We start from the raw sequence: 26,639 nt of genomic DNA, 5'->3' as shown, positions 1-26,639 counted from the left end.
AACATTTTTTAAGAAAAATATTTTTGTATTATTTTCTCAAAAATGACTTACCATTAAAAATTTCGTAAAATAATTTTTACAAAGTTGACTCTCACTCACTACGTTTTCAACACACTTAGCCTTTTTAAATAAATATATTAGCTCACTAAAAAGTCATAAATGACATTTTATTGATCAAAATTTATCTTTTCGACAATAAAGTATTTTTGTTTCAAGTGTCAACCAAAGGTAGAAAAACAAAAACAAAAGCATTTTTTTTGTGTAAAATATTTCAAATTGATATGGAGCCTAAGTCATGTTAAAAATTTTAATTAATCAAAAGTGGATTTTGTAAACACGATTTTACGAAAATTATAAATAACACTAAAAATATGTTTTTGTTTTTTATTTTCTAGCTAAAATATTTGTATGTGTAAAGCGGGTTTTGTAAACATGTTTTTACATTTAAATATTTTTTCTTTTCTTTTTATAATAAAAAAACTAACTTGAAAACATTAGTCATTTTCTAATATTTCAACAGAAGTGTATGGATTTAAAAAAAAGAAAAAAGACTGAAGTGCACTATTTAGCCGTTATTGTCAACCATTTTAAATGTCATTATTAGTCCCATTTGATAATGTTTGGCTTTTTTGTTTTAACTAATAAAAGGTCACATGCAGTGCACATGAATATTAATCTGGTATATATATTTTATAGGGCAAATTATAGAAATGGTTCCTATAGTTTACTCATGTTTTCACTTTGGTCCATGTACTTCTAATTGCATCAATTTTGCCCCTGTAGTTTGGTTTTTGGCTTGAAATAGTCCAATAATTAACGGTGGTTAGACATTTGGACGGAAAAGCGGCCAATATTGACTTTCTTGACTTTCTTGAACAATTTTGACTTTCTTGAGTATTTTTGGATCAATTCAATTTGTTCTCTAATATCATCACTCAAATTTAACTCATTTAATGATGTTTTATTTAATTTCATTATTTAATTATTATTATTTTTTAAAATAAATTTATTTAAAATTTTAATTAAAAAAATAACATATATTTTTATTGATATTTTATTTATTTAATTTTTAAAAATAAATTTATTTAATTGTGTAAAAAATAAAATAAAATAAAATTTTATTTAATCTAGCTAAAAATAATTAAAATATTAAAGACATGTTTAATATTGCTATTACTTAGTAAACAATTGAAAAATGGTAAAATAGTCTTTTGTACATTTATCTTTATCCAGTTCGTCCAACCAAAAATTAGATTTACTAAAAATAGACATTTCACATATTAGTTCTATTGGATACCAATCCCATGGAAATAATCTTCCCCTAGGATTGTTTAGTCCATCATATGAGGGATATGGAGTCCCTCATATAAATTATAAATTATAATTATAATTTTAATTCTAATATAATATAATATAATTTAATTATATTTTTAAATTAAATTAAATTTAAAATTTAATTTAATTATAATTAAATTATAATATATTTTTTAAATTAATTTAAATTTAATTTTATTTAAATTATATTTTTAATTTAATATAATTTAAAAAATATATTTTTTTATTAATATATAAATTAAATTAAATAAAAAATAGAAAATAGAAATTATAAATTTAATTTAATTTAATTAAAAATAATAAATTAAACATTATGGCCTTATAAATTATAATTTATAATTTATAATTTATATGAGGGACTCCATATCCCTCACATGAGGGACTAAACAATCCTACGGGGGTGAGATTATTTCCATGGGATTGGTATATCATGGGATTAATGTGTGAAATGTCTATTTTTAGTGAATCTAATATTTGGTTGAACGAACTGGATAAAGATAAATGTGCAAAAGACTATTTTACCATTTTTCAATTATTTACTAAGTAATAGTAATATTAAACATATCTTTAATACTTTAATTATTTTTAGCTGATTAAATAAAAATTTGTTTTATTTATTTTTTACAAAATTAAATAAATTTATTTTTAAAAATTAAATAAATAAAATATCAATAAAATATATGTTATTTTTTAATTAAAATTTTAAATAAATTTATTTTAAAAAATAATAATAATTAAATAATGAAATTAAATAAAACATCTATTAAATGAGTTAAATTTGAGTGATGCTATTGGAGAACAAATTGAATTAATCCAAAAACACTCAAGAAAGTCAAAATTGTTCAAGAAAGTCAAAATTGGCCTGCTTTTCCGTCCAAATGTCTAACCACCGTTAACAATTGAACCGTTTCGAGCCAAAAACCAAACTGCATGGGCAAAATTGACGTAATTAGAAGTACAGGGACCAAAATGAAAACACGGGTAAACTATAGGGACCATTTCTGTAATTTGCCTATTTTATATTTCTCGTTGAAGATAAATACATTTCAATGCATATGATTCTCACTTTGTCTCGCAATATAAACAAGATGGTTGCAGATATAATCATAATAACAAGATTACAAACTCAAATTTTTTTGTCCATCATTTTTTCATAAATAGAAATCAATAATTCAAATTCATTTCACTCATGAATTGCACATTTCATCAATTTAATTTTGTACCACACAAACTCATTCTTGATAAATTATGGTTTCTAAGTATGGTTCCTAGCATTTTTGTAGTCACAATTGTTGCTACAATCTCCATCATGTTTTCTTTACATAAACATCTCATTACAAGTTGTGTTTTTTTTTTCCTTTTTTTAATTTTTAATTTTTTACCCAAGCCTTAGAACTTGTAGTTGTAGATGTGTTGTTCAAGCATCTAAACCTGAAATTTAGTTCATATAAATTATCTTTAAAAAATAAATAAAAAGGCTTTATAGTTGTAGTAGATAGTAGATTGCTTTTTTTTATAAAATTGGTATAAAAAACAAAGTGGGTTTCAATCCCACTAAAAAAGAAAAAAGAAACAAGAAAAAAAAAAAAGAAAAAAAAGAGAAGGAAATAAGTGGTAATTGTTAAGAATGCTTTCAATAGTGGGTTTCAATCCCACTAAGCAATTATGTGTTTTAGTAACTAGAGTTTTATTTGTGGTAGGATTTTTAAAGTATTGGTGGTAATATGCTTTTGATTTAATTTTGTTTGACAAAAAAAATGTTTTTATTTTTAATTTTGGTTAGGTTAATCATGTCATACGATTGCAATGAATATTGTGCAGTTTGTTGTCACATTTTGTTGTCATGGGTAATTCTTTTGCCACATTATTTGCTCTTAGTACATATCATTTATTTATTTTTTGTTTTACTCATTTCACACACCAAAGGAGGAATGATTGATCAAATGAGATTTATCATCAATAGGCACTCCGCAAAGAGGAGGCAAAGAAGGAATCCAAATGAATGGATTGAAACTTGCAAATGCTAATAAGGCTCAGGGCCGGCTTTGACTTTTTAGGGGTGTAAGACGAACTTAGAAAATGAGATCTCGATTCTCATACAATTTTTAAAATATATATACATTGGTAAAATAGTTACAATCTTAAATTTATTTTTATTTTTTGCTTGTACCTTTTATAAATTTGTTGCATATAGTACACATAATTATTGACGTAAATCATAATTATTGAGATAAATTTTGAATATTTTCGATTGTTAACACTATTAATTTATTCACACTTTTTCCTAACGTAGTAAATTAAATTGTAAAATTTGATTAACTTTAACTTAAAAAAAAATTATTTCTCCAGAAACAATCATAATTTGTATAGTCAAATAATATTCTATAAATAATTCATACATTTGGCTAATAACCATCCATTATTTTTAGATAATTCACCTATTCAATTGTTTGTTTAAAATTTCATTTTTAAACTAGAGCAAATTGTGACAATAGTCCCTGTATTTTGGTCCTTACGTCATTTTGGTCTTTGTAATTTCAATTGACTTGATTTTAATATTGAATTTATGATTTGCTCTTAGCATTTTTTTTTATGAAAAATATGCATATAAGTGACATGTGTCATATTTTTTAGAGTAAAATTATAAATTTACTAACCTCAGTGATTTAACCTTAACTAATTCAGTGATTATTTTCAGTCAAAAACACTAACGATATTATCAATTGGACCAAATTGACACAAAATTTAAAACTAAGAGTCAAAATTATACCAATTGAAAGTGTAGGGACCAAAATAACGCAAAGGGTAAATGTAACACCCTCAAAATATTATAATTGAACCCAACATTTATGACATCAATAGACATAAGAGAATAAAATATATTTCATTTATTAGAGTATTCATTACAAAAGTATTACATGTTGACAACAAAAGTAAATGCCCCACGGGCTTACAACTTTCCAAGTCAACACTTGGGTTCAACAAAAGAAGAGTTCTAACTCTTTATACAAAATAAGCCTTTGGCTTGATTTACATGTAATACAGAAAAGATAACACAAAAAGATCTTTCAGTCTCTAAGCCTCCCAAGCTACGTCCTTGGAGGTGACATACCATCTGTACCTAAAAATGATGTCCCATAAAGGGTGAGTCAAAGCCCAGTAGAGATATACTAAACCAAATATGAGAAATAACTAAAACATTAGCATTCGATAAACGGCTAACACTTGTAAACCAACTCACAACATATTCCGGTTCCATGGCAAATACATCCATGTTTCATTCCTCTTTCCTTTACTTATCAAATTCAAATTCATAAACATGGCTCATTATCTAGCCAAATAGTTAAATGAGACTACAACTCATATCAAAACACTTTCATTACCCACAATTCAAATGAGACTACAACTCATATCAAAACACTTCCAATACTTCAATTATCTACGTTATGCAAACGTAATTAGAATTTCGAGACTTTCACTCTGGACACTTGTAACAACCCTCGTCACTGTTTACCGAATAACCACTGATTACCGTTAAACTGAAACTGATTATGACTGATAAGTGAACTGAATAAACTGAGACTAATTGTGATTGATAACTGAAGTAATTGAACTGATTGAAATACTGAACTGACTGACTGAAATCTGAAACTGATTGATTGACTGTATCTGTTTAAATGCACTATCTATCTGTTTGACTGTCCGATTATCTGTTCATGGTTTTATGGTTAAATTGCAAATTGAGGGCCTTATCGGCGGCCAAACCGGAAACCGATTAGTGTTTTATGATCATCGTGATTTATGTGATTTTATGGTGTAATTACCTGAAAACTTATTAGGTATGATTAAATTAGATTAAAATGAAGTTAAATTGCACAACTTAGATTTAATTACAACCTTGCCCTATTAGTGGCCACTACCTTACACACTTTGAGACTTGTATACACATTGAATCAACACAATTCATCAGCCTTTCTCCTTGTTATTGCCGACCATAGAGAGAGAGAAACTAGAAGAGTTGATTTCAACTTGTTTCATTGTGAATTGGCTTGAATCTTGGTAGAATTGAAGGTTGATAGCAACATTGACCCATAATCCAAGACCTAAGGCAGATCATTGACCTTCTTCATTGTGTAATTGAACTTATTCTTGCATAATTCTTGGGTCTTTAGTGATTTAAGGCATGAATTGGTTCAATGGTGTTGAATTGAAGCTTAATCTTTGCATGCATGGCATACTCTTGCATTTTTGAAGTTGTTCTTCATGGATTTTTACATGCATGTCCATGTTAATGCTTAGGACCATGTTTTCATCTTGTTTTTGGAACAATTGGCTCCTTAGAGCATCAAATTGAAGCTTTGAAATGGTTTTAATTCATGCATGTTTGCATGTTCTCCATATTCATGAAAATTGGTTTGAATTGGATTTATTTGAACCACCCTTGGGCTTTGATTTTACAATTGAGCTTTAGAATCATGTTAAAGAATGAGTTTTGATGTGTTTTCCAGAAAATTGGCCCAAGAGGATCGAAATTTATGGTTTTAAAACTTGGATTTGAGCTTGAGGTTCAAATCTGAAATTTCCAGAATTTGGACTCACGCTCGAGCGGGGTGACTGGCGCTCGAGCGTGGAAATCGTCCTCCCAGCATTTTGTTCTGTTTTGAAGTCCGCTCGAGCGGAATAATTGACGCTCGAGCGGGACATTGTGTCTCATGCTCGAGCGGGTGTCGAGCGCCCAATCGAGCGTGATTTTCACCTATCCAGCACTTTTGACTGTTTTGCAGAACGCTCGAGCGGGTAAGTCTACGCTCGAGCGGAAACCTTTGTCTGCATGTCCGCTCGAGCGGAGTAACCTACGCTCGAGCGTGACCCCTATTTTCTGAAAATTCTGAAAATGCTTTTAAAGTGCATCTTTGCATCCTCATCTCATCCTAGGCATTATTAGGCCTAGTTTAAGGCATCTTAATGAGGATATAGATGTAGAACCACACCGAGGCAAATTAGGGATTAAGTTGTTATCTTTCTCGACTGTGTAGCTTAGTGTGTGTTCAATCTGTAAACTGTGTAGAGTTGGCGACTGGGGACGCGCTCTAGCTTTACTGTAGCCCAGAACTCTGTGAGTAACAACTGTGTAAAGATATGTTCAAAATGATTATCTTCTGAACAATTGAACTGTACTTCTTTCTGAACTGATACTGTTAATTGAATGAATGTATGTCCTATATTCTGAACTGTATTGTGGCATCCTTAGCAACTACTGTTTACTGTTACTGTTATAGAGATCTCTGTCGGTTCCCTTGTTGGAACCACTACTGTTTACTGATTGATATGGCCATCGTTTATTGTCCGGTCTTTTAAGACCTACTGTTTACTGTACTGTTATGCTAATGGATGTACCACATATGACTGTATCGACTGAACGACTGAAATACTGATTTAATGAACTGTTTTCATTACTGTAAGGACATTCATTCTTAACCCCTTTACGCATTGTGTTATTCACTGGGCTTTAGCTCACTGCTCATATATATATGTAGGTGTACAGGCACCAGACCGTGGCTAGAAGCGTCGGGGTTAAACTCCAGTTTTGTCAAGCCAACCTATGTGCCTCAATGCGAGGTTCCGAGCCTGTCAAGCTTTGGCTTAGGGGTGTTTTTTATTTCCCCCTTCGGTCTCTGTAACTGTTTTGTTTACTGTACGGTACTGTTTAATAGGGATTCGGTCCCTAAACTGAACGATTGTATATATGTACATACTGTTTTGTCTGACTGTATATATTTGAATGAAAAGTCTTTTTGCATACAGATTGTCACAGCTCATTGGACAATGTTTAATTACTGTATTGGCTTCCGCCAGCCCCTGTACTCTGTATTACTGTATTACGGTTAAGCAGGCCTTCGGTAATCTCGGATTACTGGCCGGTTACGGTGCTAAACCCATAGGGGCGGGTTTGGGTAGTGACAACACTCCGGCCAACTTAGTTATCAATGGAGTTCATCCCCTATCTCCTCCCAAATAGGTTTGAGAGTACATCCCATATCTCCTCTCAAACCATGGAGTACATCCCCTATCTCCTTCCAAACAATATGCATATACAATGTATTTAAACACTTATCATATACAATGATCAATCAATACACATATTTGATGTATTATTCCAACCGTCATATTCAATAACATATTCCAAGTGATTAGTTTCAGTTTTCCCTAATCAACATACAGTGTCTACAACAATCAAGACTATCCTCTACTGACAGCCCAAAACGGTTATCTCCAAACAGATATTAAATTTATCAAACAGATAAAATCTCAACATTTTCATGGGTGAGTGATTCATTTATCCAACTACACCATTCAATTCCATAATTTTCCAATTTCATGATTTTCAACTCAATTTCATAATTCCATATTTTCCCCCATAGTAATTATGCAAATTAATTTATCATATTAATTATGACATTTTCCCCTTTTCTCAAACATTGATCCTAAGACCAAATTCCACTAATTTGACTCACAAACTCATATTCCCAAGGCCTTATATGCACATGGAGCTTTAAAACACAAAACCCCTCTTTATATAATTTCAATATAAACCCTAACTTTCCCAAATTAACCATAACCCACCATTTTATACAAAATGACTAAAATCTATGTTAAAGCTCATAAGAATGAGTAGGGTATCCCTACCTCAAATGAAGAGATCAAATGGAGAAGATGGAGAAAACTCAAGATGCTCCAAACCCAAAGATTTTCGAATCAAAATGTAGCCCACACCAAGTTCTACCTTTTATACAAAGAGGCTAGGGTAGGGGACCACTAGAACTAGATGGATTTATAGAGAGAAGGTATGTAGAGAGAGAAGAGCAGCCAGATCTAGGGTTTGTGTAAAAGAAATGGTGAAAAAGTGAAGAAGAAGATGATGCTGCAAACTGATATATTCGAGGCTCGCTCGAGTGAAGGAATGGTCGCTCGAGCGACCAGATACAAAGAAACCTCGCTCGAGCGTAGAAAGCCTCGCTCGAGCCAACAATACAAAGCTTCAGGTCTGCAACCCAGAAGCACGCTCGAGCGAAAGAATGCTCGCTTGAGCGAAGAAACCCAAAACATAGTCCTCGCTCACTCGAGCGAAGGAAAGCTCGCTCGAGCCAAGAAATGCAACCTTCAGGTCCAAAACTAGACGCAGATGCAAGCTCGAGCGCAAGACTTCTCGCTCGAGCCACCAGACATACCACTCAACTCTCGCTCGAGCGAAGGAACCCTGGCTCGAGCGAAGGAACTAAAACACAAAGCTCGCTCGAGCGATAAAAGCCTCGCTCGAGCGAAGACATCAAAATCTAGGCAGCAACCATTTGTTTCAAAACACACCCAACTTGTTACAAACCTGCCCAATACATTCTAGAACTCAAATATAAGGAATTAAAGGACGGAAAGAAACATATACAACAACAGACATCTTCGGAACTGGGTCCGGAATACAATAACCAATGGAGGAAAAACTGGGATCGCTATAGTAAAATATAGGTTCAATTTGCCCTTTAAACTACTAATACTATAATGTAGTTTTTGGTTCACTGAAATCAAATTGAATTGAATGTATCAATCATTCCTTAATCATAAAATTACTTTTTCCTAAAAATGGTGGATGATGATTTCATTTGTAATCTTTTTTTGTAAATCAAACGTGAAAATGGAGATTATGATGAAACGATTACTCTATTCAACTTTATTTTAATAAACCAAACATAACTTAAGACCGAAATAATTAACCAAATAAAACATAAGATCGAAATTATTTCGGAGCCCTATTTTTAGATAGAATTTGGGGGCCTGAGGCGACGGCCTTACCTGTCTTACCTCAGAGTTGGCCCTGTCAAGGCTATCATAGAGGATCTTACAATTATCTCTGACACCTTAAGCTTTCGAATTACTCGGACTCTATGATTCCCAATTTGAACGAGGATTAGAACTTCACGTGTGTACTAAATTGTATCAGTTTTTCCATAATTTAGTATTGTGTGAAGTTAAGTGTTCCACAGTGAGATTGTGGGAGTTTGTGTTTCAATTATCTTTGTAATTGTCAAACTCTGTACTTGTAATTTTTGTTATGTTGACTATTAGTCCTTATAACTAATTTTTAGTTTATTTAGCTTGTATATGAAAATTAAGTTTAAAGGCCCCGTTTGTTTTGGGTTATAGCAAGGGGATTAGGATTACTAGTACCTTGGGATTAGTATATGGGGTGTTTGTTTTGAGAGATAGCCTTGGGACTATTAATACCTTGGGACTAACTAATACATTGGTATTACTAATACCTTGTTTGTTTTGAGAGATAGGGAGGGTATTACTAATACCTTGGTATTACTAATACCCTTGGGGAGGGGATTCATAGTGAGGAGTTAGAGATGGTATTAGAAAAATAGTGAGGGGATTAGAAATTTTTTTATTTTTTTTATTTTTTATATATTGGAAATTTTTTTTAAAATATAATTTTTAATTTTTTATATTTTTTATTTGTTTTATTATTTTATATAAAAATAATTTAACAATTCCTCACTACTAATCCCCTCACTATCAATCCCCTCACTACTAATCCCCTCACTATCAATCCCCTCACTAACAATCCCCTCATTATTAATCCCCTCACTATCAATCCCCTCCATTCTATCTCTGAAAACAAACGACCCTCACTAACAATCCCTTCACTATTAATCCCCTCACTATCAATCCCCTCCATTCCATCTCTGGAAACAAACGGGGCCAAAAGGTCAATTATTAAGGCCTTGTTTGGTTTGTATTTGAGAAATATGTTTTGAGATAAAAAGTACGAAAATTTGTTTGGTTTGATTTTTTTTCAAAAGATGTTTTGAAAAATTATTTTGAGAGAGAATTTTGGAAAAAGTGATTGATTTGATGTGTATGAGAGAGAGATTTGTTTGGAAAATTTGTAAATTAAACAAGTTTTGGGAAAAAAAATTTGGAAAAATTTGTTTGGTTTGATTACTTTTGAAAACTTATTTGTAGAGAATTTTTCTTAAAATTTTTTGAGAAACACAAACCAAACAAGGCCTAAGTTTGGGGGACGAAACAATATAATTGTTCTAGTTTTACAATCGGTAAATAATTTTTTTTACCGATTTTCTAAAAAAATTAAAAAAATACTAAACAAGATCAATAATGACATTTCAATTGGTTGACAATAATAGCTAATGATCCATTTATCAAGTACGCTTCAATTTTTTTTTAGTCCATACACTTAAGTTGAAATATTAAAAAATGACTAATATTTTTATGTTATTTTTTTTAAAAAAGAGTGTAAAAACGTGATTACACCTTTTAATGTTTTCAAAAAGAATAAACGTAAAAACGTGTTTTGTAAACATATTTTATAAAAAATAAAAAGCAAGATTAAAAACCCCGTTTTATACATACAAAATATTTTAACTAGAAAATAAAAATATTTAAGCTAAAACTAAAAATTAAAAGATATTTTTATGTGATTTATAATTTTTGTATTCACTTTTGCTTAATTAAGTTTTTTAACATGACTTATTGAAAAATGTATTTTGAAAACACGCTTCTCATGAGATATTTTTGTTATTATTTCCATCAACTTTTTTTAAAAAAAAGCGTGTTTTCAAAACCCAATTTACCCTATGTTGGGAATAAATTAAAAACCCACCCTATTGTGGAAATAAAGTTGTAGAAATACCTTACTCAGGAAAATGGGCTGGATTAAATATATGATAGGATCACCTAATATTTTTTTTATTTTTTTTTTTGAATCTATGAAAGTTAATTGTTAATTGTTAATTGTTAGATTAACACCTATAGAAGTTAACCCTACCATTTGCCAAGCACCAAGTGCTTGCCTCCTTAACTCAACTCCTCCCATGAAGAATTTAACCCATGACTTCCCCCTAGGGATTAAGACCTCATTCGGAAACAGGTTTTTTTAGTAACTTTTTGACTTTTTACCAAGAATATAATGTAAAAAAAAACTAGTATGTTTGGGATGACTTTTTGATTTTTTACGAAAAGATGTGCAAAAAGTAGAGAGAAAAGAGAATTTTTGACCTTTTAGTATAGGTTGTTGACTTTTTGATTTTTTTAGTGATTTTTGACTTTTTTTACTAAAATCACCACTTGTCAAACGAGGCCTAAGCCCTTAAGAAAGTTATGTTGGCCAATCAAGCTAGGCTTAGTTGGTTAATATTATAATCATTGTTGATCAACACAAACAATACACAGCTTTTTGAGAATGTATTACTTTAAGAATTCTAATGATTTTAATCCATACAAATTGTGACAATCATCTTGGTGATATAAACAAAAAGTTGTTGTTTTTTGGTTTAGAATTTAGTAGAAAGATAAAAATCACAAGAGTGAGAAGCCGGACTCTCCCTCTTTTCCTAGGAAAATTATTCAGTAATTTTATTTTTTCAGTCAATTCTGTTAAATAAAAAATTTTAACAACAAAATATTTGTAATTTTTCAAACTATAGAGATAATTCATATTTTAAATAAACTTCAAGAATGTATTTATAATTTGTCATTTTTTTTATTCATTAATTTCTCTATATTTCAATAGACAGTCCAGCATGACTATGGATAGAAACTAAAAAGGAATTGTTAGAGTCAATCAATCTAAATGCCTATACAAATGTAGTTTGTAAAGTTTAAGCATTATTGATCAACACTACACGTGATTGGTGGATGTGGTTAGAAACAGATACCAAAAGGGAAAATTATTCAGTAGTCTTATAGCACAACGCTATTTGTCCTATCATATGTGGTGCTCTGCGCCAATTAAATCTGGACACAAATTCAGATTTCAGTTTGTTCGCCACGCCACCATACAAAGTTGATTCCCACCCTTGAGTTAACGAAAAAGCAAAGTTGTTAACGGAGAAGAGTTAAACATCTACCAAACTCTCTGTCTTTCAACAGTTTTCCTTTATTTTTTATTTGTGTTGCTAATTTCTAACAGGTTTGTTTTTCAGGAAGAAATCATTTTTACTTTTGCTAATGGATATGGGATTTTGAAGTCACATCATTTCGGATTTCCACAGCTGGAACAAAATTTTATTAAATGACCAGTTTCTCAAGCATATATCCATCAACAAGGAGATCAGTTTCAACCTTCATCCTGAAGGCGCAACGGGGATGACCTTCCAATTTCAATAATGGATTTCTTTGCTGCTACGAACAGTCAATGGATTTCTTAGGCTTGCCAATATTCATGCCTTATGTAATGCCATATTTTTTTATTCGTGCCTTTCGAAATGTCATATTGGCTAAATGCTTTGTAAATTTAAATTACTCCCTTTATTATGGTTAATAGCAAAATGTTGATCAAATTTAAAGCTGTTTTTCCTGCTCTTATCAACTGTGAATCAAGTTCAAATGGAAATCTATGAAATGTAATTAGTTTATTGTAGGACTCAGGTTTTGTCTATTATAGGCCTCGTTTGAGAAGTTAGCTATTTTAGTTTATTTTAGTTTTTAGCTAATTTAGTAGGCTAAAATTTTTGTGTTTAGAAAGAGAGTTGAATTTTTTTTTTGTAATTAAAAGTAATGTTTGTGAGAGAAAAAGTGAAATGATTATAGGTTTGATGTGATATTTTATCTTATTAACTATTTTAACTTATTTTGTCTTTTTGTAGATTTTAATTAGCCAAAAAAAAAGTCAATTAGAGAATGCATGTTCCTTGCAAATCTAATAATAACTTATGTGGTTTTTGCTCAGTGTTTGACTTGAGAAGTGTTGCACAACTGCTTGTCTCACTGGAAATAAAGAAAGAAAGAAAGAAAGAAAAAAACAAAAAATAAAATAAAAAATAAAAAATTTGGGCACTCACACTTACCTACCCACAAGCAACAATGAATGAACCTTGATTTACTAGATTTATTGTTCAAAAAAAGATATTACAGTAGTAAAAAAAATTGTATTAACTTCAACTACAATCTTGGATTTTATAACAAATTTAAGTTATAATTGAATCATTAATTCGGTTGCTATTCCTAATACCAGCATGTGCATGTATATGTTGGTTATTTGCAAATAACCTTTAAAAAGCACAATCAAAGATTCAATTTTCTTACACAAGAAAGAACACATTCTTGATGATTTTCTGAACAGACTGACAGAAAATGAGCACAAGATTTACAAATGAAAACAAAAGGTTGGCCTTTTTGTCAATATAACCAGGACAAACAACTTTAACATCCAAGGCACTGAGAAACTTCTTTGAAATGTATCTATTGCATTGCAGCCATTTCCTGTCTTCATAATGATTTCCTCTCGTTTAGCGTCAATCGTCACTCCACTCTTCTATTTGCTTATGAATCTAATCCACCTTGTTTTTCATTTTTTTTCTTTTTTTCTACATAACATGTTACGCAACAAAAAAATAATTAAAATCCAGAATTTAATCTATAAAGCAAAAACAAAAATTGGATTGTGACAAAAATATGTGATGGAGTGTGTTTTCTTACACACAAGAACGTTTGAAAGATAGAGAAACAGAGCTAGTAAACTACGGTGGTGGTCTATGCCAAAAAAAAAAAAAAACTACGGTGGTGGTTGATTTGTGGAAGCAGTGTGCCGCTGGTGGTGAGGGCTAGTGTTTTGAATAACTTCTCCTATTGGTATCTGTTCCTAACCACATCCACCAATTATATGTAGTGTTGACAAAAAATGCTTAAACTTTACAAACTACATTTATATAGGCATTAAGATTGATAAAGCCTCTCTACCCACTCCTTTTAGTGTTGACCAACCATGCTTAAACTTTACAAACTACATTTATATGGGCATTAAGATTGATTGAGACTCTCTAACAACTCCTTTTTATTTTCTATCGATAGTCATGCTAGAATGCCCATTGAAATACAGATAAATGAATAAAAACAATGGTAAAATGGCAAATTATAAATACATTCTTGAAGTTTACTTAAAATATGAATTATCTTTACAGTTTGTAAAATTACAAATATTCTATTATTAGAATTTTTTATTTAATAGAATTAATTGAAAAAATAAAATTCCTGAGCTCCTATACAATAATAAAATTACTCTTATCCAAATTATTAATTAAGATAAATTTATGACATCATTAAAAATTATTTATTGTCTTGATGATTTATTAATAAAATGAATTATTTGTTATGAAATTGAAACTTCAAGGAGTGGGATGTAATTTTCAAAATTATAGAGGACAAATCATATTTTAAGTAAATTTCATATGTGTATTTGTAATTTACCCTATAAAAAATAAAATAAAATAAAATAAAATTAGCAAACAACTTAACTGGAAAATGGGCCAATGAGATGAGATGCCATTATTTGACTCCCTTTTTTTATTTTTATTTTTATTTATTTATTTTTTTAATGATTTCAAAGTAGATCAGGGAGGACTCTGCTTCATACACTTCTTTCATCACGTTCTCATTTGCTTTTGACAACTTACAATCTTCAACTACTACTCATTTGCAGAGCTTCTTCAAACTGTTCGTTTTCATCTCTGTATTCTTCATTCTAGCTCAGTTTATAACCTTTCACATCATCTAAAGTTGTTTGAATTTTGCGGATGTTCTTTAGCCTGTTTTTGATATCTGTATTGTTTTGTTTCTTGCCTTGCTTATCCCCTTTACCCACCAAAGTTGTTCCAAATTTGCAGAGCTTCTTCAACGTGCTTTTGATAGCAATATTGCTTTGTTTCTTACTTTTCCTTCTTTCACAATAAAATACATGGATGCATTAACGACCATTATCTCTCCATTCGTACAAGCTATGGTTGATAAATTGGCCTCCTCTTTTTTAATCAACTTAGTGAGCAGAGAGGACATTGACACTGGCATCCAGAATTTGAAGGAGACATTTGAGGATATAGAGATTCTGTTGGCTGATGCAGAGAACCAACAGATATACAAGAAGTATATCAAGAAGTGGCTAGAAGAGGTGCACCATTTGGCTTATGATGCAGATGACATATTAGACGAGTTTGCCACTGAAGCTCTCGAAAGGAAGCTAATGGCAGAGGAGAAGATGATGGAATGAAGACCAGCTATGTTTCGACGACTCTCTATTGTTCCGTTCAATTCGAAAAATGGGTCTAAGCTAAAAAAGATTACTAGTCAATTGCAAGAAATTGCTGCGAAAGGAAAAGAATTTGGTTTAGATAAAAAAAAACTTGTTGGGAAGATGTCTACAAACATATGTCCAATAGCACCAAGTACATGTTTGAGGGAGCCTCACATTCATGGCAGAGATGAAGACATCAAGAAAATTGTCGAATTGCTACTTGAGGATGCACCTACTGCAAAAAAGTTTGATGTAACTCCTATTGTAGGCATGGGTGGGATTGGCAAGACTACACTAGCTCAGCACATCTACAATTACAACCAAGTGGAAAAGCATTTCAATCTGAAAGCATGGGTTTTGTGTTTCTGATGACTTCGACGTTCTGAGAATAACAAAGTTAATTCTCGAGTCGTTCACTCATCGTTCATGTAATTTGGGCAGCTTAAATGATGTTCAAGTTCAACTTAAACACACACTGGAAGAAAAAAGTTTTTGCTTGTCCTAGATGATGTGTGGGATTATGGATATGATGGGTGGAATTTGCTACGATCGCCATTTGGAGCTGGAGCACCTGGAAGTAAAATTATTGTGACAACACAAAACACAAATGTTGCATTACAAACATCAATTGAATATTACAAGTTGAAGAAATTATCAAATGATAGTTGTTGTTTAATCTTTTACCAACATGCATTTGAGAATAGAGATATCATGGAATACCCAGAATTGGAATCAATTGGTAAGAAAATTGTTGTGAATAGGTGCTGAGGCTTGCCATTGGCAGCCAAGGCCCTTGGCAGCTTACTACGTTGTAAACAGGACGAACATGAATGGAAAGAGATACTAAACAGAAATATATGGAATGAGGAAAGTGGCGTTCTCCCAGCATTGAAATTGAGTTACCTTCATCTCCCTTCTCATTTAAAGGGGTGCTTTTCCTACCACGCAATTATCCCAAAGGACTGCGAATTTGGGAAGGAGGAATTAGTCTTGCTATGGATGGCTGAAGGTTTAATTGAATAATCAAATGGTCAAGAGCAAATGGAAGACTTAGGTCACAAGAATTTTCAAGAATTGGTATCAAGGTCATATTTTCAATCCTCAAGTGATTACGATTTCCTATTCATTATGCATGACCTCATCAATGATTTAGCTCAATGGTTTTTCAGTATTTGTTCCCCCTTTCAAATTTCCAAGATGAGAACTATTGAGTGGTTCCATTTTTGTATTGAAATGCTAATTTTTATTTTTATTTTTATTTTTGTTCTAGAGAGGACAACTATTGAGTGACTCATTTACTTAAACAAAGTTTTGATTCTGTGTTCAGTTTAGTAGATGTTCGCAGCGCAAAATGCTAGTTTGGACCTTGGAACATAATACCTGCCAAAGTAAAATAAAAAAACTATGGAGTCGAGTATAAAATTGTCTAGGGGAAAAAGACAGAAATACATATATCATGTATGTGGACATACATAATATATCTACACCATACATATTGTCAAAGCCTTAAACTCATTTATCTAATCTAATTTCATTCCATTACTGTCGTATAGGCTGAGAATATTATTCCTCATTCTATGGCTATCAACTTGTGGGATGATTCTTCTGCAAAATAGAGATTGATATAATGCTGAAGGCCCTCATGTTCATTATGGTTATATGGCGAGCTAAATCACTCTCAAGCTGAAGTTAGAGCAGTTTGCTTAACTCTCTAAAACCAGACTGAGTCTTTTAATTTTGGGACTCATTTCTCAACACTTGAGAATGTGTTACTATTCGAATTTTCAAAAATTTGAAGAATCTGCTTGATATTCCCATGTCTCATCCAAAAACTAAAGAATTTGGAAAGTTTTTCTCAATTCAATGCCAGGCATCAAAGTAACAACAGGAGGACAATGATCTGAACCTATAGGGGCCAAGAAATCATCTTCGATTTCTTTGAGAGTATCTTCATCCCAAGGGGGGATACAAAACAGGACTTCATATTATTATCCAGAAATTCAACTCTGCAAGTAATAATTGTTCAGAGGTTTGCAACTTTGAAACTTTTAAGTTGTGTTTGGATAAAGGATTTAAGGAGGTATTTGTGGAAGGGAAGTAAAAGAAAACAGTGTAAGAGTATCTCTTTCTTTCTCATTTTATTCTCATTTATGAATTTCCAAACATCTCTCTGTTTATTGTTTTCAAATCAGGTATGGGTATTCTTGACAGGTCTTTTAGTTGTAAGCTTGGTTCATTAATTAGCATCATTTAATTAAACTATTTCCTAAGCATTTCTATAATGTGTTCTCAATTTGGAAAGCATTTATTAATATGCATCATTCCCCTTCTAATCTGCCTTAAAGCTAATCATTTTGTTCACATTGTTTAATTAACCTATAGGTCCTAATAAATATCATCAATGTGACAAAATGAGAGGCCTACCTAATAGCACCTTGCATTTGACAATCCCTTTTCTTTGAAATTTCTTCGAAAACAGTGTCGGAGCATTCCCCAATATCCATCTTTTCCTCGATTTCAATTTTTTATTTTTATTTTATTTTCTAAGTAATAATGACCCACTCTTCCTTTTCAGGATTTTCATTTGTTGATTTCACTTTCCACTGCTTTTCATTTTATTTCCGACAAAGCATTTCATTTCGTTATGTCCAAACAATTTGCATTTAGTGTATCCAATGGGTTTCCAAGGATATTTGATTGATTTAACCAAGTATCAACGCTGGAAAACTACAACTTTATTTTCTCTGGAAACATAAAATAAAACCCACCTCAATTGTAGATTCTCGGAAAGATCCACATATAGTGGCAACCTATGAATCTGTTTCGGAAAGATCCACATACAGCTTTGAGCACCTCTCAATATTTGGATTCTAATAATCTCCACAAAATCTATATGCTATGACTAATTTCTTCCCTTGATCCGAACTTGCCCATATCTGGTCATCACCACAACAAATTTACGTATTAGAGAGAAAACAATTAGGGACAAATTATCTTAGTTGCCAAAAGTGTCATTGTTGTACTTTTAGCAATGAAATTGAAAATTTCATAATGAATTACTATGCTTTTGGAACCAAAATTTTCGTCACAAAAATAAACCTTTTCGTACGAATTTATTTTTGTCCCTGAATATACTTTTATAAGTGACATTTTAAAAAGTTTATCGCTAAATGTTCTTTCTTTTTTTTACTTTTCAAGACAGTATTTTCAAAAAAAATTATGATCATATATACCTTTATAGTTTGACCAGCAAAGTTCACCACTTCCATGAGAGATCTCAGTGAATACTATTACTACTCCTTGATTTGAAATTAATGCATCAAGTACTAAAGTTAATTCTGAATAAAGGGGCAATTTGTTTGGCTTGGCGTGTAATCGAATACTAAATGAAAAAAAGTTGACAATTTCAGATGTATTTTTTGAAACAAAATGGTAAAACTGTTAATTAAATTTTTAATAAACCGCTAGGTGAGGTGACTAATAAATTTTTGAAATAGAACACTCAAACCACAAAGCTCAAATCTAGGAAGGTTGCCAACTTTTAATGATGTGTTTGGTTAATAGATTTGAAGATAGATTTGAAAAAGGAGAGGGAAAAGGTGCGTGAAACTCAATAAAATATAGGTATATTTTATTGACATTTCACCTACTTTTTTCCTTTTCCTTTCCCTATCCTTTCCGAAATCCATGAACCAAACACAACTAAATGTTTAATTTTTCAGAAATTTGATTATTATAGAGGCACATGTGATGGAATATAGATGGTTAGTGAGCCTATGCTTTATCATACTCTTACATCTGTACCTATCCCATAAAAGAACTAGAAAATGATTTTAAAAACAAAAATAAAAAAAGACTAGAAGCCAAGAAGTCCAAGGAGAATAAAAATTCAGCAATATTAAACATTATTCATAAAAGGCCGGCCTCTCTGTCTCTCTCTATTCCTATCTCTTCCTGATCACATCCACCAATTATACAGAGAAATTAATAAAAAAGTAGGTAGCAAACAAACTGGTGAAATGGCCAATGAGATGAGACTCCATTATTGTTGATTTCTAATTTCTTCATAACCCTTCTTTCACCACTTATTTGCTTTTGGTCAAAACTTACAATCTTCAGCTACTGCACATTTGCAGAGCTTCTTCAAACTGTTTGTTTGTTTTATCTCTGTATTGCTTTGTTTTTGAAGAGTTTCTGGCTTTTCATATCCTTCATAATTCCAAAGTTGTTTGAAGTTTGCTTCGTTTCAGCATGTTTTTGATCTCTGTATGCTTCGTTTCTTACCTTTCATATCTTTTATTTGCCAAAGTTGTTCCAAGCTTGTAGAGGTTCTGCCTGTTCTTGATCTGTGTATTGCTTCATTTTGACTCAATTTCTTACCTTTACCACCAAAGTCTGTTTATCTGTATTTTGCCGTAAACCTGTTCTTCAATTTCTTACCTTTCCTTCTTTCAGAACAAACACCATGGATGTATTTGGGATCTTTATCTCTCCATTCATACAAGCTATGGTTGATAAATTGTCCTCTTATTTTAGCAACTTAGTGAGCACAGTGGACGTTGGCACTGGCATCCACAATCTGAAGAAGGCATTAGAGGATTTAGAGACTCTGTTGGCTGATGCAGAGAACAAACAGATATACCACAAGGATATCAAAAAGTGGCTTGAAGAGGTTTACCATTTGGCTTACGATGCAGATGACATATTGGATGATTTTGCCACTGACCATCTCGAAAGGAAGCTAATGGCAGACGAGACGACGATCAAAAGAAGACCAGCTAAGTTTCCACGCCTCTCCGATATTGTTCCATTCAATTTAAAAAATGGGTCAAAGCTAATTGAGATTACTAGTCAATTACAAGAAGTTGCTACAAAAGGAAAAGAACTTGGTTTAGATAACAGACTTGTTGGGAGGATGTCTACAGATTTACGGCAGAGATCACAAACTACATGTTTGAAGGAGCCTCACATTCATGGCAGAGATGAAGACATCAAGCAAATTATCGAATTGCTGCTTGCGGATGCTTCTGCTGGAAACCTTTTTGATGTAATTCCTATTGTAGGAATGGGTGGGATTGGCAAGACTACACTAGCTCAGCACATTTACAATGATGACCGAGTGGAAAATTATTTCAATCTAAAAGCATGGGTATGTGTATCTGATGACTTCGAAGTTACGAGGATAACAAAGGCAATTCTCGAGTCGTTCACTCACGGTTCATGTAATTTTAGTAACTTAAATGAGGTTCAAGTTCAACTTAGCAAAACGGTGGCAGGGGAAAAGTTTTTGCTTGTCCTAGATGACGTGTGGGACTATGGACGTGACGGGTGGAATTTGTTACGATCCCCATTTGGAGCTGGAGCACCTGGAAGTAAAATCATTGTGACAACGCGAGACAGAGGTGTTGCAAAGCAGATGGGAATGGATAAATATCACAATTTGCACAACTTATCATATGGCGATTGTTGGTTAATCTTTTCCCAACATGCATTTCAGAACAGAAATATTGAGGAATACAAAGAATTGGAATCAATTGGTAAGAAAATTGTTGAGAACAGGTGCAGAGGCTTACCTTTGGCAGCGAGGGCTCTTGGCAGCTTATTGTGCTGTAAACAAGAAGAATGTGAATGGAAAGAGATACTAAACAGCAATATATGGAATGAGGAAAGTGGCATTCTCACAGCATTGAAATTGAGCTACCTTCATCTCCCTGTCCAGTTGAAGAGGTGCTTTTCCTACTGTGCAATTATCCCAAAGGACTACGGATTCACGGAGGAGGAATTAGTCTTGCTATGGATGGCTGAAGGTTTAATTGAGCAACCAAAAGGTGGAGACCAAATGGAAGATTTAGGCCGCAAGTATTTTCACGAATTGGTGTCAAGATCATTTTTTCAACCGTTAAGTGGTAACAAATCCCTATTCATAATGCATGACCTCATCAATGATTTGGCTCAAGATGTAGCAGGGGACAAATGTTTTAGGTTGGAAAATAATTTAGAAGGTGGCAGGCAGAGCAAGATTTCTGTCAAAGCTCGACATGCATCTTATGTTGGTAGCTACATTGATGGAATCAAAAAATTTAAAGTTTTTGATGATGCCAAATGCTTACGAACATTCTTACAGTTTTTTCCACTGAGTTTCCATGCAACGAGGTACTTGTTTCATGATTTGTTGCCAAAGTTAAAATGCTTACGTGAGTTGCGTTTACATTATAATAGCATGGATGAACTACCAGATTCCATTGGAGATCTAAAGCATTTGAGGTACCTTGATGTATCCTGTTCTGGGATTACAAGGTTACCTGACACGGTAGTAACTCTTTACAATTTACAAGTCTTGTTTATGAAATTTTGTCGTCGACTTCGGAAGTTGCCTCCAAACATAGGGAGGCTAGTGAACTTGCGCCATTTTGACATGACTGGAGTGCATATTCCGTCATCAGAAGAGATGTCGCTACATATAGGTAAATTAACTAATCTCCAAACATTGTCAAATTTTATGGTGGGTAAAGATTGTGGGCGTAAAATAGGAGAGTTGAAAAACCTATCGCACATTCGAGGGGCAATACACATATCAAGACTGGAGAATGTCAGTGGTGTTAAGGATGCAAGGGAGGCCAATTTTATGTCTAAGGAGGAGTTAAAAGAGTTATCACTAGAATGGGGTAAATCTCACCGTTCACAGAATGACATAGTTGAGAGGGATGTGCTAGATGTGATGAGACCTTTCAAATTGTTGGAACGACTCACCATCAGATGGTATGGCAGTACAAAATTTCCAAACTGGGTTGGAGATGTTTCGTTCTCCAAAATGGTGTCCGTGCAATTAAAAGGTAGCAAATGTTGCAGATCTTTGCCACCACTTGGACAACTACCCTTGCTTAAAGACCTTTACATTGAAGGAATGAGTGCAATAAAGCGCTTGGGTTGTGAGTTCTATGGGCAGCAGTGTGGTGCCAAACCTTTCCCCTCTCTAGAGAGACTGAGCTTTGAGTTTATGCCAGAATGGGAGGAATGGTCTGCTTTTGAAACAGAGGGAGTTCAGCCGTTCGGTCATCTCAGTGAGCTTTCCATAAAAAATTGTCCCAAACTTGTTGGAAGATTACCAAATGATCTTCCTTGTCTCAATTCTCTCAAAATTGATGGTTGTCCGCAGTTGTTGATTGATGTTTCGAGCCTCGTTCAGCCATCACTTGCGTCCTTGTCAATGAATAATGTTATTCTCCCAAGAGAAAGCCATGTTACAGTTCTCAACTCCCTCTGTGATCCAAGCGCAACTGATGAAGAGTTACTGGCTAATGAAATGTCTAACCATTTGACTTCAATAACTGCCTTGAGCATTTCTGATATTGAAAAACTGGCATTCCTACCGACATGGTTTACTCAAGATTTGATGGGACTCGAGAAATTGGACATTAGTAACTGCCAAGAACTCATAACATTGTGGCGGAATAAGGTGAGAATACAAGTATGTCTCCCTTCCCTCTGCCATTTGAAGATTTCTCATTGCCCTAAAGTCGTTTGCTTGTTTGAAGAAGAGCAAGAAAAAGGAGGAGAAGGTTGGAAAAAGCAGCAACATGAGGGGCTGCCTTGCATGACGAGACTCGAGTATTTAACAATTGAAGAGTGTGGAATGCTGAAGAAATTGCCACAAGATCTGCACACATACACATCTCTTGGGGTGCTTAGAATCCACGATTGTGCAAGTCTTATCTCTTTTCCAATGAAAGGTTTGCCATCTATGCTGAGAGAACTTAGGGTTTCAAATTGTGATGCTCTGGAGTCGCTACCCGAGTTGATGACACTCAGTAATCTGCAAGAGTTGCTGGTTTCTGAATGTGCATCACTCACATACTTATTGTCAAGAGGTGGGCTACCATCCACACTAAAACAACTTGGGATTGAGTTGTGTGAAAATCTAGAGTCACTTTTTGTAGCGGAAGGGATCAAAATTGACTGTCCATCTCTTGAAACTATTTGTATCGAATTTTGTGGGAGTCTCAAATCTTTACCTGAAGCCAATAATCTCAGGAATCTCAGTGAATTGCAGATAAACTATTGTTATAATCTGGAGCCCCTGTCACTTGGTGGTCATGATGAGAACAACAACAACAACATGAACCAGCTCAGTTCGCTTCAAAAGCTGTGTTTATATAAATGCAGAGCAGGAATGGTCTCCTACTTTGTCAAGGAAGGGAGTTTCCCCACCAACATCACTTCACTTGAAATCGGGAATTTGAGAGGGGACGACGTCGGTCAACTTCCACTTCCGTTAAAGTGGGGTTTGTACAAACTCTCTTCTCTTACGACACTCCAACTTCAAGGCCGAGATTGGCCGTGGAGAGATACGGTGTCCTTTCCAGAAGAAGGGATGTTCCTGCCCACCTCTCTTCTCAATTTGACCATCCTCCAGTTCCCAAATCTGGAAAGACTCTCTTATGAGGAGTTTCAAAACCTCACCTCTCTCCAAACACTTGAAATCTGGGGTTGCCCTAGGCTCGCGTCCTTTCCAAAGGAAGGGTTGCCTCCCTCTCTTTTGCTTCTATCGATCTATAACTGCCCTGAGCTTGCGACCTTTCCAGAACAAGGATTGCCTCCCTCGCTTTTGTCACTGGACATCGGGCGATGTAATCCAATACTGAAACAGAAGTGTGACAAGGGAGAAGAATATTGGCCCATCATCCAATACATTCCCAATGTAGATCTTAGGTAGCCTACTGCAAGGTACAAACGAACAAACACAAAATCTGTCATACCATTTTTATTTTGTATTTTTTTTTTTCATTATCAATATCATCTTAGATTTTCATCACAATTGAGAGGTTACTATCTATTTCTTTTGAATCGTAAGAGGAAAAATTTAATTAGCTCAATGTATAAATTCAATGACAATTATATTCTAAATAAAGATGACTATAATAGACATCCAGCAATACCTATAATATTATATAGAAAAATTTCTTATTCATATCTTTTAAAAATTATGATTTAATTTTTTGACCGGATGGGTCTTGGCAATGAGCTTCTGTCAATTGTTATTTTTATTCTTATTAATATTCATTTTATTATTGGAAGTTAGAAGGTAGGAAAAACTAGTTTAAACCAATTTGACTAGCAACTAGGATGCTTTATTTTTTTATTTTTTTTATTTTTTAGGGCAAGGTAGTCTGCCCTCGAGCGTCTCCGTCTTGAAATCTAATATCTAATTTGGTCTCTGCAACAAACAATGGATTTGTGATGCTCTGATTTTGAATGGGTAGCAACACTGAGGGAGGTGCTACCTTGCTTCAAAAAAAGAGAGCACATAGACCGAAATAACCTATCTTTTATGCCAATAGAGTGCACATAGATCCGAAAATTATAAGTGCAATAATAAATATAATAAGAAAATAGAAAGATTTCTTACATTCAACACTATTTTGGAGGATTTACAATGGTCTTCAATGGAGATTTAATGGAGGTCTTTTGTGACGCCCCAAAATTTGCGGACATTATAATAAGGTTTAAAACTTAAAATCAATTTTCTTAATTAAGAATTTCTAATCATTGTTACCACCAAGTTTGTCATCTTCCATTAATTAACAAAAATAGAAATTAAATGCTGTGTTTGGAGAAGCTCTCCAAACACATTTCTACCCATTATATTGGAGTGTGTTGTTTGTTTACAATTTTCAAAAATTAATTCCACACTCACTTTTGACAACTCTTTCCAAGGTGGGAAAATTTGAGCTAACCAGTTGTCCTCCCGGACGTCCAGTCATCCTCCCGGGCGCCTGGTCAGTTGACCAGAATAGTGCTTTTTTTTTAACAATTGGCACCTGGTATTTTTTATATTTTAAATAAAAAAAAATTTGGAATTTTATAAGTTTTGAATATAATTTTGAGTTGTGTGTTTGGTTATAAGTTGTAAGTTTTTGTATCAAATATCACATGTCACATCAAAAATTTTCCACTCAATTCAAAACTCATTCACCAAATAAAATTTCCACACTCAAATCATAATTCCAAAACTTACAAACTCAAAATACAACTCTATTCTCAAATCATATTTAGAAAACTCCACCAAACGCTACCAAAAGTTCTTAAATTACAACTCCAATCAAACTTAAAACTTAGTCTTAGTACATTCATGAAAGAAAAACACAAATATAAAAAAGAAACCTAGAGAAAAACTAGAAAACTCAAAAAAATGGTTCATGGGACATGGGCACACTTCAAGCTAATCAAGGCTGAATGTCGCCTTCCAAGACCTCGGTGTTTCCTTCAGTTTCTTTGGTACCGGACATAAAATGCCAGGGCAACGGGAATGCCAATGAGCGACGAGCTCAATAAGATACTATAACCCGAAATACCCACCCCGATAATAATACTCACAGTTAATGAATATTGTGTAGTAATAGAGTAACAAGCAGTGTTTAATATGCATAACAAGAATGCTATTAGTTGAAATAATAACAATAGACAATAAGAACAATGACAAGCAGAAGCAGTATTTCATCATAAGGAAGATGCCAACTTTTCTTTATAATTCACATAGATTAGTTTATCGAGTGAGTTTAAGTAACTCCCCGTGGAGCATTATTTCCACTCAACCGCTAAACAATGGCCACAGGCAATTCTGACTCCCCCTTGGTAAAATATTCAAATGTTACTTGCTGTAACTACCAATGATGCCCACGCACCAGGGTTACGTACTCGAGTCGTGACATCACGGTCTGCCCCAAGGGAACAATATATGTTGTGACACCCGCACCACCAACCTTATATCGCCTATACCGATAAGAGCCGAAATACCTTCCCGTGCCATGTTAGGGTTCGCAACTCACTTGCGCAAGACTCTGAACTGGGCTCACCCCATCAGTTTTAAACTTTAATGCATATGTTCAATTTCGTGTTTCTTTACTTTGTCAAACTCACATTTTGATGCATGTGCGAGTTCTAGTTTGAAAACCATAGTAACATAAGGTTTATATAGCACAACACAACCATGTATGACAACCAAAATAAGTATTACTAAATGTCTTAGGAGTCATCACAAAATTTCTTAGAATTTCCCACACTTCTTATTTTCAGCACTGAATGATCGGACTAAAATTAATGAAACCCATATCAAACGAAATTCAATTATTACGATATTTTAACTGGTACTAGTTAACTGAGTTAGGAAAATATTTTGAGAGAATACCAGGGCTAAAAATGATTTTAAAATGGAGAAATAAAA

At 33.2% G+C, this 26,639-nt stretch overlaps 1 protein-coding gene across 1 annotated transcript; it reads left to right on the top strand.

Annotated features, from left to right (window-relative positions):
• Positions 1–19,883: 19,883 nt before the first annotated feature.
• On the top strand, positions 19,884–24,131 carry LOC114284290 (putative disease resistance RPP13-like protein 1). The gene has a single exon (XM_082912410.1). The coding sequence runs from the start codon at positions 19,884–19,886 to the stop codon at positions 24,129–24,131; it is 4,248 nt and encodes a 1,415-aa protein (XP_082768536.1).
• Positions 24,132–26,639: the final 2,508 nt, after the last annotated feature.

The sequence above is a fragment of the Camellia sinensis genome, chromosome 2 (assembly GCF_055761805.1).
Source record: "Camellia sinensis isolate YWXY chromosome 2, ASM5576180v1, whole genome shotgun sequence".
Taxonomy (NCBI): domain Eukaryota; kingdom Viridiplantae; phylum Streptophyta; class Magnoliopsida; order Ericales; family Theaceae; genus Camellia; species Camellia sinensis.
Note: the sequence above shows the minus strand (reverse complement) of the source record. Positions and strands in the feature narration are given on the sequence as shown.